The sequence below is a fragment of the Euleptes europaea genome, chromosome 9 (genome assembly GCF_029931775.1).
Source record: "Euleptes europaea isolate rEulEur1 chromosome 9, rEulEur1.hap1, whole genome shotgun sequence".
Taxonomy (NCBI): Eukaryota; Metazoa; Chordata; class Lepidosauria; order Squamata; family Sphaerodactylidae; genus Euleptes; species Euleptes europaea.
In genome coordinates this window covers 22,037,312-22,052,302 of record NC_079320.1, presented here as the reverse complement: position 1 = coordinate 22,052,302, position 14,991 = coordinate 22,037,312, and the positions used below count along the sequence as shown (strand labels likewise).

At 43.1% G+C, this 14,991-nt stretch overlaps 1 protein-coding gene across 1 annotated transcript; it reads left to right on the top strand.

Moving 5' to 3' along the window:
• Window positions 1-2,315: 2,315 nt before the first annotated feature.
• Window positions 2,316-10,493, top strand: LAMTOR3 (late endosomal/lysosomal adaptor, MAPK and MTOR activator 3). The gene is made up of 6 exons (XM_056855700.1): window positions 2,316-2,363; window positions 2,893-2,927; window positions 4,217-4,275; window positions 6,479-6,612; window positions 7,742-7,805; window positions 10,420-10,493. The coding sequence occupies exons 1-6, from the start codon at window positions 2,355-2,357 to the stop codon at window positions 10,491-10,493; spliced, it is 375 nt and encodes a 124-aa protein (XP_056711678.1). The 5' UTR covers window positions 2,316-2,354.
• Window positions 10,494-14,991: the final 4,498 nt, after the last annotated feature.

Genomic DNA, 14,991 nt, shown 5'->3' with positions numbered 1-14,991 from the left:
ATTATTATTACTATTAATAACTTTCAAAACTGTTTAGACACTTCTGCGGAAGTCAGGTGATGGGTCACTTTTTTAAGGTGGGTGGAGGGTCAAAAGGGTATTTTTGCTTTGTTGAACTTTATAACTTTGTATAATTATAATTGATACTCTTTTGTATTTTCTTATGTTTTTTTGTTATTATTGTATATGTTTTTTTTATATTATAAAAATTTAAAAAAATTACACTAAAAAAAAAAAAGAGAGACCAAAATGTCCAAGGAACACTCTTGCAAGCTAATTCTGATGAAACATCCCTGTCCCTTTTTGTGTGCATTCACGCGCAGGGAAAAAAATAAGTTTCGTGAGCTTATTTAGAAACCAATTCTACCAGTGTCAGTGGGGTTTAGTCCCAAACGATTATTCTCAGAATTGCAGCTTAAATGGGGTTGGGCTTCTGTTAGCCTACTAGCAGAACATTAACCATGTGATTTTCAGTGTACCTCATAATGGAAGGCTCCTTGCGCTAAGAACCAGAGTGGTGTAGTTGTTAAGAGTGTTGTATCAGGGAGACACAGGTTCAGATCTCCACTTGTGCCATAGAAGCGTGCTGGGTGGCCTTGGGCTAGTCACACAGACTCAGTCTAGCCTACCTTGCGGGGTTGTTGTGAAGATAAAATGGAGGAAAGGAGAATGATGCAGGCCAGTTTGGGTCCCCCTTGGGAAGAAAGGCGAAGTGTAATGTGTATATAAAATGTAAAACAAACCTAAAGCCAAACCAGAGCAGTTTACAAATTATGCATCCCTTGCTTTTATTGCTAGTTTTAATTTCTAAGTGTTACTGCTCTGTGCTCAGTGTATTCCAGCAACAGAAAGGAAAGGCTGACAACCTAATCACTTCAGGAACAGTTGCGGAGCTAGGTTGAAGTGCTACTGATTTCCTCTTGTGAATTCCTACCGTTAGAAAGTAAACAGTGCTTTTTTTTTCTTTTTTAAATTGGGTATTTGGTTCCAAAATAATAGACTAGGAGAGTTTGAGTTCCATCTGATAATCAGCCATTAGCAGTGCAATTCTAAGCAGATTTGCACCCTTCTATATCTATTGATTTCAAAGGACTTAGAAGGATGCTTAGAATTTTACTGTAAGTTACCATCCATAGTCTACCACTGCAGGCACTTAGTGATATTTGATTGTATGGATGGTGCTATTTCATTAGGTCTGGCATATAACTCTTTTCTATGTAGTACAGTAATTATAATTTGCTGTCTGCCTGACAGGTGTACCATGAAGTACAGAAGTCATGCAGTTGTGTATAGGTGACCCAAACTGACATCCGAGTCTTGTCGAGCAAGTAAGAAAAGAGACTCAAAAGAAACAAGATATCCAAAGAATGGGAGGCAAAGAGAGGCACTAAGAGGTTAAAAGGAAATGCCTGACCTTAAAATCTGGTTCTCTTGTCAGTTAGATTGTGCTGCTGTCCTGAGGTTGTAAGCCTTGCAAATATAATACGGGCATCTCCAAATGTAATATGAAATACCATGGCTATGTATTTAACCTGTTAGTTGAGAGATGTTGCATACTGTCTTATTTTCTGTTACTAGTATTGAGAGGCTGCCTGTTGATCCTGGATCCAAATGACAGCTTTAAAAAAATAGATATATATATTTGCAAGAGAATGTCCATTGTTGCTTTATGCCTCGCTGCACCCTGAGATCTCTTTGCACCAAGCAGGGTTTAGTCTGCCCAGTGCCTCATCTTTAGATTGTTATGAGCTACAGAGTTGGGCTTTTCCTCATGCAATAACATTGCTCCTTCTCCCAATCACTTTGTTCTTTTAACTTCCAGCACAAGCACTATTTTGAGACTTTTAAAGTGGTCCCAATAAAGGTACTGCTCTCTGGATTTTTCTTTTCTAATGGACCAACGTGCCCGTCTTCATTTTTTTCTCTTGTCACTGTCCCACAATCATGAGCATTTTGTAATCCTTTGGTTCTGTGCCTTCTTGTTAGTTTTTGGGACTCATTGTCATGACCACTTGGCATGCAGTGACTGTTAGGGGGGAAGCTGCCTTAGCCACCTTCAGATGAAGCCAGTTGCTTTCGGCTTTGTGTAGCCCATGTGTAGGGAGGTTTGTAGCAGCATGTATAAAGCCATAATCAATGCATATATATCAGGCTTCCTATAATTGGCTTAGCACAGGCTGAAATTGTCATGGGTTGACTTTTCTGCCTAAGTACCCTTGTGCTGGGTTTTTTTGCTTCCTAGAGCACAGTGCCCAGTCAAGAGTATATGGAAGCAGCCGATTTGATCACAAAACATGTAACTTTATCTTTTCCAGGAGTCTGGACAATTCATTTGACTGTAACTGTTTAATAACATGGCTGACGTAAGTATAAATATTGTTGCGATGCATGCTTGGAATGGCTTGCTTGACAGTGCTTTGACAGGAAATCATTTTTGATGCTGATGGTGCCGGCATCGTATGATTTCCGTAGACTTAAGACAGCAAAGGATTGTAAGGGACTGTGTTTAAAAGGCAAACATTTTGTACCATTTTGTTTCCATGCATGCTTATTGAGTGGTTTGGAGATTCCAGTTGTTGTTAACAATTATGACTGCAGTCCTGGGCACACTTATTAGGGATTCAGTTCTGTTGGACATCATGGGGTTAGTAAACATGTATCCTCTGAAGAAGTGAGCCGTGAGTCACGAAAGCTCCTACCCTGCCAGAATTTTGTTTGTCTTTAAGGTCCTACTGGACTCTTGCTCTTTTCTAATGTATCCTATTATATGAGTATGTAAGGAAATCCTAGTTCATTTCTGTTTAATAAAACCAGAATGGAACTGTATGACCTCTTCTTGTACATGACTTGAATGACTCCGGAAACTAGACTGTTTGTGTTTTCATCTTCTAGGATTTGAAAAGATTCCTGTACAAAAAGCTTCCAAGGTAAAGTGCCTACACAGTTTAATGTTCTGCTATTGTATGTGTCAAGTATCCTGACTTTTTTTCTGCAAAATGAAACTTGAAAATTAGTTCCATTTATTTCCATGGAATTCATTGCCAGTGAACATAGTGACGGCAGCTGGCATTGATGGCTTTAAAAGGGCATTGGGCATATTCATGGAGGAGAGGTCCCTCAATGGCTTCTAGCCATGGTAACTAAAGGGAACCTCGATGTTCATAGGGAGTAAGCCTCTAAATATTGGTGCTGGTAGGCTACATCAGGGAAAGGCCTTTGTATCTATGCTCTGTTTGTTGGCTTTCTGGTTGGCCATTGTGTAAAATGGGTTGGTCTGCTAGATGGACCACTAATCTGATCCAGCAAGGTTAATATGTTCTTAACTATTCCTAAAGAAATAGTGCTTTTGATGGAAATTTCTCGTGATTTAATGGGCTCTATGGATATCTTACCTTGACCTGGATAGCCCAGGATAGCCTGATCTCATCAGATCTCAGAAGCTAAACAGGGTCGACCCTGGCAAGTGTTTGGATAGGAAGAGCAGGATAGGAAGGGCAGCATGCAAGACAACGGTGGGAGAGTTGCAGCTGCAGGGGGGGAATCACCCACACTAGAACTGGAAACTTTCTGCTCACACATGGATCCCTGTTTAGATCAAGGCCCTGTTGGATCAGTAACCTAGGCTTCAGTGTTTGAGTTGTACAAACTCTAGACAGACAACTGATTTATTCATGAATTGTAGACTAAAAATGCTGACATCATCCTCAGGTATCTGACAAAGGGAGTTTTGACTCTCGAAAGCTTATACCCTGAAAATCTTGTTGGTCTCTAAGGTACTATTGGACACAAATCTGGTTCTTTAATGTTTGGTATCCCTTTTTTCCATAGGATACCTGGTAGAATCCATGCATTCTCAGGCAGTAGATCTAGTGTGGCTTATCTTCAGAGATGGACCTATGTCCAGAACCTTTGAGTCTTTTTGGAAGGCTCAAGAACCGAAAGAAATGCTCTGAACTTTACACCCCATGAAGGGAGCGCTTAGTGTTGAGCAGTGGCAGCAGTGCCCTTGCATCTTGATTGTGTTCTAAGATTATTATTTTTAAGAATGCCTTTCAGTCTTGAAATCCATGAATTAGCCTTAAAATGTCATCTGCTCTTGAAGACGCCAGTTGTTACATGGATGACCTGACTATTACTCAAAAGCAAAACAGCAGCAGCAAATAACAAAGCCATGTAAAAGCATACTCCATTTATGTGTGTGTGTTCTTTTTTCCAGTGTTGAAGGACTTCATGCTATTGTCGTGTCAGACAGAGATGGCGTGCCTGTTATCAAAGGTAAGGGCTAATGATGCATTTTTAGATAAGTGAATGCAAATATCCAACAGGAGAATGATGACCATACGTTCAGGGCTGGATGCCCTGGTTCCACAAATGAAGGGGCTTCCCTTTGCTCTGCTGTTGTGGTCTTAACAATATACAAGATTAAAAAATATATATGATTGCAAACAGCAATGATCGGCTTCACAGCATCCCTCTGTGACCCTCTGCCCAGGAAGGCATTGCCAGGGATCATGGGACCTCGTGGACAAAAAAGGTCATTGGGCAGGTAGGGGACTGCTATTGGGTATGCGGGTGGGAACGGGACCAAATCACCCAAGTTCACGTTTCCATTGACAGGGTAAGTGAAGCAAGCTGTCTGTTGGCACCAGAGCAAGCAAATGGCAATTCCTGCTCTGCCAACTCCTGTGATCCAGCCCTAAGTACAGTTTTGATGAAAGGCGAGCTATTTCCACTCAAATTAATAATGGATGGAAATGTGAGGATCTGTCACCCTTCAGTGGTATAGTGTCTGTCAAATCCCTCTACTTCCTCATTTCAAACGGGAAATTTTGTTAAAAAGAAAACCAATAACACATGAAGCTGCCTTATACTGAATCAGACCCTTGGTCAATCAAAGTCAGTATTGTCAGACCGGCAGTGGCTCTCCAGGGTCTCAGGCAGAGGTCTTTCACATCACCTACCTGTCTAGTCCCTTTAACTGGAGATGCTGAGGATTGAACCTGGGACCTTCTGCATGCCAAGCAGATGCTCTGCCACTGACACACAGCCCCTCCCCATCATAGCACAAAGCACCCCTACATATTCATTGTTCTTTGTGAGCAGAAACAACCCAATGTAGGTATGTGTCGGCAGGAAGAGGAGTGTGCCCTTTCCTCACTTGGATCAGTGGAAAAAAAACACTATGTTTGAGGAAGTTGTGCGTAAACCACTTCCCCGGTGCTTCAGTGTTGGGTAATAGTGTGAGCTGTTTTTCCCATGTATTGCACCAGTGAAGACCCTCCCCCCCCCCAAAAAAAAACCACTTCTAGGCTCTCCATGATGTAATGAAGACAAAGCTGTTTTCAGGGCTTCATGGACATGAGCTCAGATATCATGAAAATGCAAGGTTACCCTGCCCAATTCAAACACGGTAAAAGCTTTGTGATCTGGCGCTTGGTTATCCAGAATGCTCATTTAACCAGTATTGCCCAGACAGCAAGCTCCTCCCCCTCACCCACCCTGCTCTTGTGTCACCACTGAGCTAGTTTGATGCCTGTGGCCATTGCTTGGCTTCTAATAGCCCGAGCTGCCAGCTGACATCATCCTCAGGTGTCTCCTTCCCCCAGAAGCCTGCAGTGAACTGTTGGGAGTCAGTGTGGTTAGAGGGCTCCTAAGCAATTGGCCGGCTTGTCTGCCTGCTGCGTGGCTGCAGGGAAAGGGTCCCATCAGGTGTTGCCCTGGTGTTTTCAGTGGGGTGGGGTTTTCTTATTGTGGATTCCTCTGGGTAGAGGCAAGGTAGTGCAATAAGCTTGAGTATCCGGCTCATTTGATTAGCCCAGAGTGATGGATAAGACGCTTTTACTGCAGTTGCTTGGCTTGTGTAATTTGGCTTCTCACAGAGAGCAGAGAAAAGGACGGGTATGGAATTTGGACCCTGGTAGCCAGCAGGACTCGGGGAGATGGCTGGGTGATTGTGTGGGTCACTCTAACCTTGCTCTCCATCATTGGAAGGCTAGCTCAACACAACTTGAGAGCTTCACCAGGTGCTACTTGCACTTCATTCGCTATTAGCGGAGGGACCATGGCTCAGTGGTAGAGCCTCTGTTGGCATTCAGAAGGTCCCAGGTTCAATCCCAGGCATCTCCAGTTAAAGGGACTAGGCAAGTAGGTGATGTGATGTGAAAAGACCTCTACCTGAGACCCTGGAGAGCCGCTGCCTGTCTGAGTAGACAATACTGACTAATGGACCAAGGGTCTGATTCAGTGTAAGGCAGCTTCGTGTGTTCACTGGAAAGGCTAGACTTTTCTTAGTGGAAGAAGTCTTTGGAATGCTCCATACGCTGTTTTTTTTCAAAGGTCAGTATTCTTTCTCCTGATAATAAGGACTACACTTGAGACTGTCACCACTCATTTTACTTTTCAAAAGGACCATACAATGCTAGCTCTTCTGCAGGAGCGTATTTAGATGCCAGATATCAAGTGCCCTTTTTTGTTTTAGTTGCCAATGATAATGCTCCAGAGCATGCTCTTCGACCTGGTTTCTTGTCGACCTTTGCGCTTGCGACGGACCAGGGCAGCAAACTAGGCCTCTCCAAAAACAAGAGTATTATCTGCTACTACAATACATATCAGGTAAGAGGTTCCATATTTGTTTGCTTGTTGTGGGTGAATGGATTAGTTTTAGAAATGATACAGTGCAGCTTTATATTGGGCACCGGTTTCCATTGCAACCAAGATATGGCTGCACTATATCCTTATACCAGCAGTCATTTTGCTTTTTTGGCCCTGGCCTGGCCTGGTGGAACTCGCTTACTAATGAGATCAGGGCCCTGTGGTCTTAAGGAGTTCTGCAGGGCCTGTAAAATGGAGCTATTCCACCAGGCCTATAGTTGAGGGCAGCTACAGTTATCCATCAGTGCTGGTCTTCCTACCGCTTTTGTATATTTGTACCAACTAAATATGTGGGGGCCCGGATTATTCTTTTTAGGTCTTATTGTGGTCTCTATACTTAATGAGGAGCGCCATCTGTTGCTTGGTGTTTGTTTGTGGGTTGATTATTTAAATTGATTATTTTATGGGGCTGCTAATTGCTTCTATTTTATATTATGATTTTACTGTATTTATGGGGGGGTTGTATACTTCATTGTTAGCAGCCCTGTGTTTTATGTATTTTTATGTTCTATTGACACTGTAAGCCACCTTGAATTCCAAAAGGTAGAAAGGCGGCTGAAATATGTTTTAAACAAAAAAGTAGAAATATATATAATCCCTGCAGCAAGCAAACAATAGTAATATCCTGCTATGTGAGCAGGATTCCATACCTTGCAGGGTTTGCCAATGGCTGAGTGGTCGAGCATCTGCTTTGCACACCAGGTCCTGGGTTCAATCCCTGGCATTTCCAGTTAAAAGGATCAGGTACTAGGCAATATGAAAGACCTCTCTGTCTGAGACCCTGGAAGGCTGCCAGTCAGAGAAGACTTTCTTTGATAGCCCAATGGTATAAAGCAGCTTCAAAAGTGTACCCTATAGAAGGTGGTGAAGCTGGGACTGCTAAGCTGCAGTACAGCAGCACATTGGGGTTTGAATATCATATTAACACTGTTCAAAGCCATCTTTCTCTCTCACACGCTCACTCACACACACCGCTTAAAATACCTGGTTGTATTACCATGTTTTTTTTTAAAGTATAACTTGTGAACTGTAAGGAAAAGGATTCTGAACTGTATAATAGTTTTTGAAATCACTGTCTCCTTTCTTGCAGGTGGTTCAGTTCAATAGGTTACCACTGGTAGTCAGTTTCATCGCTAGCAGCAACGCCAATACAGGTATGTGCTCAATATCAAGAAACGTTGCTGACTTCAGCATCCAGATTGCTAGGCTTAAAGTACATTGTACGATACATTATGTGTTAAGGCAGTGATACTCAGTGGCTTGAGAGCCACCTGTGGCTCTTCTAAGCACTGTTGCCTGATGTGGCACCTGCCCCATTTTTCAGGAAGTGGGCAAGGCTGTTACCAAATGGGGCATGTGGCTGACTGGTGGTTCCTACTTAGCAGAGAGAGATTCCAACCCCCCTGTCTCTTGCGATTACTAGAGTTCAACTTGAAGGGTACTTCTAACACAGGGAGGCATTTCTCTTTTAGCATCCAGCCTGATAAAGAGTTCTGGAGAACATGAATGCTTGCATACAGCTTTGTGTCGTAAGTCTGCATTGCGAGCCTTTCCCCTCACTCCAGATAACCAAGGGCTGGCTAAGGTTTAGCAGGGGTAGGGAGAGACACAAGCCTACATACTCAGATCTACTCTGGCAAATTTAAAAAGTTACAATTATACATTCAACATTAATACTGATAGCTTATTGTATCTGGTGGGGTGGCACACAGGGCTTTCAGTAATCATATAGCTCTTTTGGTTGATGGTAATTGCAAACGTGGCTCTCCATGAGCCATGATGTGAGTGGCACAATGTTTACGGAAGAGAGTGGAGAAGTCAGTTTTGAATGGCAAAAGTTCTTCTCTCAGGCTGCGTCTGTTTACAATGCCACGCACAGAGGCTTAGACCAAAACAGGTGTGGTGGCATCCTATGCCAAAAGGAAGACTAGACAATTCCACTTGCCACTGAATGGGAAAGGGAAATCCTTTTAACTCAAACTCTAACAGAAGCTTATAGACTGATGCTTGTTGAGTCCTCATGGGGAATAAACTGTCTCTTCTTGTCTCTTTGAAGCCGCCTTCCTCAAATAAAGAACTTCCAGCCTTTCCAGCTACTTTCCTGGTCCCTTGGGGTAGTTTGGGCCAAGTTAGGCTTCTGTATGGGTGCAAAATGACAACAGTAACGCCTAAGTCACGAAAGGAAACATTTAGCTTTACTTGAAATTAAAGCCATTGATTACCTCAAGGGAAAACCGTATAGTGAGCAAAATTATGCAATAACCACAGAATAAAAGAAAGGAATAAAAGTAGTCCTGTTCTCCTAGGTTTCAAACTAAAAGGTACCTCACTCTGATTACTCTTCTTACCTCTGAATTCATGAAGAAGATCTTATAGTTACCCGGATTTAGTTTCCATGTTTTTGTGATGGTTCCCTCTAAGTCACTTTCTTGAAGCCATCTTTCCTCTCTGCCAGAATCTCTTCTCAGAAACTCTTTTCTCTCCTCGAATTCCTTGTGTTCCTAACTCCTTTCTAATTAACCCCCTTTCTTTACACTTGAAGGGGGGACGACTATTCTCTTTGATCCTGAAGATTCTACTGGACCTATCATTAACATGACTCCTTACGGGGAGAAAACTCTTTAATTCCATTGGCTACTCACCATTAACATGTCAGTTGCCATCCTCCCAGCTATGCCCTGACCTGGATAGGCCAGGCTAACCCAATCTTGTCAAATCTCGGAAGCTAAGCAGGGTTGGCCTTGATTATTACTTGAGTGGGAGACCACCAAGCAAGTCTAGGGTTGTTATGCAGTAGCAGGCATCAGCAAATCACCTTTGAAAATCTCTTGTCTTGAGAACCCCACTGGGTCAACATAAGTCAGCAGCAACTTGACAGCAAACCACCACCACCACCCCAAAAAAACCCAGACAAGCTGAACAATTCTGCAGAAACTGATTCTGCAGCTTTTACCCACCTAGGACAGAACCCATGTTAAGCTAGCCTCTGAGCTTTAGTACATCTTGACCTGAAAAAACAGGTTTTGTGTGTGAAATGCCATCAAGTCACAACTGACTTATGGCAACCCAGTACGGTTTTCAAGGCAAGAAAAGTTCAGAGGTGGTTTGCCATTGCCTGTCTCTGTGTAGCAACCCTTGACTTCCTTGGTTGTCTCCTATCCAAGTATTAACTAGGGCTTACCCTGCTTAGCTTCTGAGATCTGATGAGATCAGGTTAGCCTGAGCCATCCAGGTCAGGATGAAAAAGCAGGTTGCACAGCATTAAACTTAAGAAGAGTTGGTTTTTATATGCCAACTTTCTCTACCACAAGGAAGAATCAAACCGGCTTACAATCACCTTCCCTTCCCCTCCCCACAAGACACCCTGTGAGGTAGGTGGGGCTGAGAGAGCTCTAAGAGAGCTGTGACTAGCCCAAGGTCACCCAGAAAGCTTCATGTGGAGGAGTGGGGAAGATGAAATTCTCTTAAAAGACTGACTCAAAAGCAAAATCAGTAGACATTGTTGCTCCCAACCCAAGGGAGATTCCTTTTTATGTTAAGCGTGGGTCTGGCTTTCAGTAATTTGCTAAGCTGCTATGGGAATGGCTTTCGTTTATATGCTTCTCACTTCTGTACCAAAAAGTTGAAGTGAAATTTAGGGTTTTTCCCCCCAAATGCTTGTTTTTAGTTTCCCCTGTAAACATAGGGTGGCCAGTTTATGTGTACAAATGCATCCTTTCTGTATGCTATAAAGATTCTGTTGTTCTCCCCTTTTTTCAATTTTTGTAGGGTTGATTGTAAGCTTGGAAAAAGAGCTCACCCCCTTGTTCGAAGAGCTGTGGCAGGTTGTGGAAGTGTCTTAACGTGAACCCATCTCCTAAACGCAGCGTCTCCTCAGTACCAAACAAGAGAGAACGAAGTCAGTCTTTCTCAGTGACCTACCCATGCAAAAGTAACTTCCTTTTGTTCTAAATTTAAAAACGAAGACTCTTCATAGCACTACATCTGAAATCACATACTGGTACATTTATAAAGCGAGACTGGGAGAGGTTGGCTGTGGCTGCATTCGTTAAACTATGGGGATCTTTGAGCGGCTCCCATGGAGTTAACCTCAGACATGCACTGTGCAGATCATATTTCATGAAGTGTCCAAAGCAGGAAAAATAGGGTTTGATTGAATATGCTACCCACAGCTTCCTTAACTATGTGGGGCCCTCAGCCTTCTGCGCTGTCATTATATAAACTGGGAGAAAAAAAACATTATTTTAGCATTATCTTGCCATGATAACAAGGGGAAGTTTTGCTTCCACCAGCAGGCAGTCGGCAACTGTTGTTCGGGTTTTTAAAAAGCCCTAGTAGTCAGAAAGTTGACTGCTTTTTCACAGACACTTGCTATCTCTATAGCCGGTTTGTGCAGAAATCAAAATTCCCAGTTTGTTTGTGTTCTCTGCATATTTCTTTGTAAAATATAAAGATAAAATCTGTGTCATCCCAGTTGTGGCTGATGTCTGAATCCATGCAATTGTGATATTTTGTGGGCTCACTTAGACTTGTTCTGCTGCCTCATTTACCCTTGCTTGTTCCTAAACAAATTTAAATAAACATATTTATAAGATACGTACCACGATCTCTTTCTTAAAAGATAGCATTGTAACTGGCATCCTTTGAAACATAATGCAGTTGTAATTTGCGGAACAAAAAATGCAACCTAGGTAATGATGGAGCCCCGTGGCGCAGAGTGGTAAAGCTGCAGTACTGCAGTCGAAGCTCTGCTCACGACCTGAGTTCGATCCCAGCGGAAGTTGGTTTCAGGTAGCCGGCTCAAGGTTGACTCAGCCTTCCATCCTTCCGAGGTCGGTAAAATGAGTACCCAGCTCGCTGGGGGTAAAGGGAAGATGACTGGGGAAGGCACTGGCAAACCACCCCGCAAAACAAAGTCTGCCTAGAAAACGTCGGGATGTGACGTCGTCCCATGGGTCAGGAATGACCCGGTGCTTGCACAGGGGACCTTTACCTTTTAGGTAATGATGATATTTGTTTTCCTTACTGGGCAAGTTTGTGGGTAAGAATGCAAGGCTTGCAAAAGGGAAGTTGTTTTGAATTACATATTCTTCCTCAAGCTCAAAAAGAATATTAGATTACAAATCAGTGCTCTGAAAAGGGGTAGTTGTGCCCTGTAGGTTGAGAGTTCAATGGACTGGGCCATACCTTTTTTGTTCCCTCTGAAGAAGTAGAGTTGGTTTTTATATGCCAACTTTCTCTACTCAAACCAGCTTACAGTCATCTTCCCTGCCCATCCCCACAACAGACACCCTGTGAGATAGGTGGGGCTGAGAGAGCTCTAAGAGAGCTGTGACTAGCCCAAGATCACCCAGCTGGCTTCGTGTGGAGGAGTGGGGAAATAAATCCAGTTCACCAGATTAGCCTCCGCCGCTCTTGTGGAGGAGTGGGGAATCAAACTCAGATATCCAGATCAGAGTCCACCGCTCCAAACCACCACTCTTAGCCACTACACCACGCTGGCTCTCTGCACCCATACATTCCTCTGGCACAAGGACTTTTCTGTTGGCACAAGAGCATCTTGTGCCACCAAGAAGGTCCTTCACTGAAGGAATGCATGAACACCAGTGGAACAAAATTGGAGGATCCTACCCGATATTATATCATTAACTGGCACACAGAACTGAGATATCTAGATGATGCATTTCACTTTGAGGACAATTGTGTGATTTCCTTCATGATGCATTTTTTTCCCATGTGGTTCACACTTGTGCAAAAAATAAAATTAAAAAGATACAAATGTGAGTGTACATATCTAATTCTGATGCATCTGTCTGGAAACCAGTGTGGGTATCCGGTTATGGTTGCATGCGTCAGTTACAAATTTTGTAAGCCAGTGAGGTGTAGTGGTTAAGAGTTTTGGACTAGTGTCTGGGAGACCCACTTTTGCCATGGAAGCTTGCTGGGTGACCTTGGGCCAGTCACACACTTTCCGCCTAAGCTACCTCACAAGATTGTTGTGAGGATAAAGTGGAGGAGAGAAAAATGATTTAAGCTGCTTTGCATCCCTGTTGGGGAGAAAGGCGGGGTACGCATGAAGTAAATTAAGTTAGTTTGGCTGTTATGTGTATGTATAAATCTCTACAAAAACCTAAGATTGAAAACCTGTCCTTAGTTTGAAATACTTCCAGTTTCAAGATCCTCACCAGTGTGTACTTTCAGACCACGCCTCTCTGTTTCAGAAACAGATTTAAAAGTAGTTCGTGATGAGAGGGTAAAACCTAGCCTTGTCAACAGGAAAACGTAACCTTGCCTAAGAAAAGCAGGGGCCGTTTTTGAACTAGAGTATCTGAGGTAAGGGGAGGGGCCATGGCTCAGTTTGTAGAGCATCTGCTTGGCATGCAGAAGGTCCCAGGTTCAATCCTGTTAATCTCCAGTTAAAGGGACTAGGCAAGTAGGTGAGGTGAAAGACCTCTGCCTGAGACCCTGGAGAGCTGTTGCCGGTCTGAGTAGACAGTACTGACTTTGACGGACCAAGGGTCTGATAAGGCAGCTTCTTGTGTTCATTTCAAAGCTGCATAGAATGTAACTTGCTGCAAGATCTTGCAGTGGATCCAGACTAAATTTTCCATTCACACGAGGCACTTCTGTGAAGGGTGGAAACATTTGTGTCTCCCCAACCCCCACCCTCAGCAGCCCACTGATCTCCCCATAATGCTTCTCTTGGAGGACAAGGGAACCTCGAGAAAAGCATAAGGAACAGATAAGGGGTCTGCAACAGGAAGGGGAAATTGCTAGAAATTTCCTACCCCTTCCATTAACGAAATATTTAGTCTGGATGTAACTCCTTGCATTGGATCCAGCCGGCTTTTTCACTCAGTCTGCCAATTACCCAGCCCAATGCTTATAAAATAGCACGCATGGTAATGTTGCTATTTTTTCTCTTTTATTATCCGTTTATTAGAAATGTATAACGAGGATACAGGAATGTGTGAACTCTTGCTGTCCCTGATACTATTAAAACTATTAAAAACCCTACAGTCTTCTGGTCCCATTCTCTAGTTTGCTGTATTCACAGTTTATTTTGAAATGTTTCTGATACTAAACATAAGACTATATTAAATATAACACAGTACTGTTTCTAAAAGGTTTTTGAAAAATGAAAATCTAACCAATATACTATAATGGTCTCCAGTTATCTCATCTTTCTAGAGATGAATTCTCTTACCATGATGAGTAACTATACCTATTAATACACACACGCAGTCACAAACACACACAAGTTCTCACAAACGCATACCTACAATTGCTTCTGCTGCTGTTGGGCCCACCCATGATACTTTCCCCAAATACAGAAGATGTGACTGATTGTTAACAATGGCCTTAAAATGTGTGTAAGATAGGTTTGGTGCTGTTGGTACCACAACATTTCATACTTTGCCAAATGTGCTCTGCTCCAACTGGATCAAAAACTGCACATGTACTGGATTCCATTGCTGGAATGGGAACATTTCCCAGATCTATTGTGTAGTCAGATATAAAGTGTCCCAAGTATCATTTGCACTGCAGACTGTGACTTGAGGGAGGGGTGCCTATTTCCATTTGCACTTATGCAATTGCCCACCTCCAGCCCCTCTCTTAGGCTGCATGCACACTGTTGCACACAATTGCATTAGACAAGGCAAGATTATTTTTAAAAAGCAGAAATTCGGGTTCAGAGAAGTGTTCTTCCCCTGCTTACCTGCCCACCCACTTTCTTACCTGCCCACCCTCATGCTTTACAGAAAGGGACAAAAAGTATACCCAGGAATTGTTTTGGGGAGGGGCCTACCGTGGAGGGCCGTCTTTCCTCTGAATGGTTGTAATACAAAGGAATCTATAAAACCATTTTGATTTTGAGACAGCAGGGGGAAAAGTCTGCTGCAGTACAAGACTGTGTGTAGAGACAGTAGGGGAGAAGTCATGGTAATTGATAAGAAGAACCGGGTGAAGCCTGTGCTCCTGACGCTGTGAAGCTACCAGATAAGCCGTACAGGCACCGAATGTTGACGTGCCCCGTCTTAGCATGGAACTAGAATAAAAGTTGTTTCCCCAATACAATCGGGGCTCAGTCTTTGTGCTTGTTAAATGCAGGCTGAGCAGCAGCTGCAATAAAACTGTTTTCTCGACAAATGGTCTCGGGTCTCTCTCCTCCACGCACCCCTGTTTTTCTGCAACAATTTGAACAGGCATAAATCAACTGAACATTACGTTGGTGTTGTTAGGGCCATGAGATCTAAAAACCTAAATGGTAAACTTTATGAGAAAGCATTGTGTTGGGTCAAAAGCATCACACATGGTGCCCTGTTTATATATGGAAGC

Excerpts from the sequence above, each read along its gene's own strand:
- LAMTOR3 (XM_056855700.1), top strand. Across the intron at positions 4,276-6,478 it reads TGGCGTGCCTGTTATCAAAG|TTGCCAATGATAATGCTCCA; the intron begins GTAAGGGCTAAT and ends TTTTTGTTTTAG. Across the intron at positions 6,613-7,741 it reads GCTACTACAATACATATCAG|GTGGTTCAGTTCAATAGGTT; the intron begins GTAAGAGGTTCC and ends CCTTTCTTGCAG.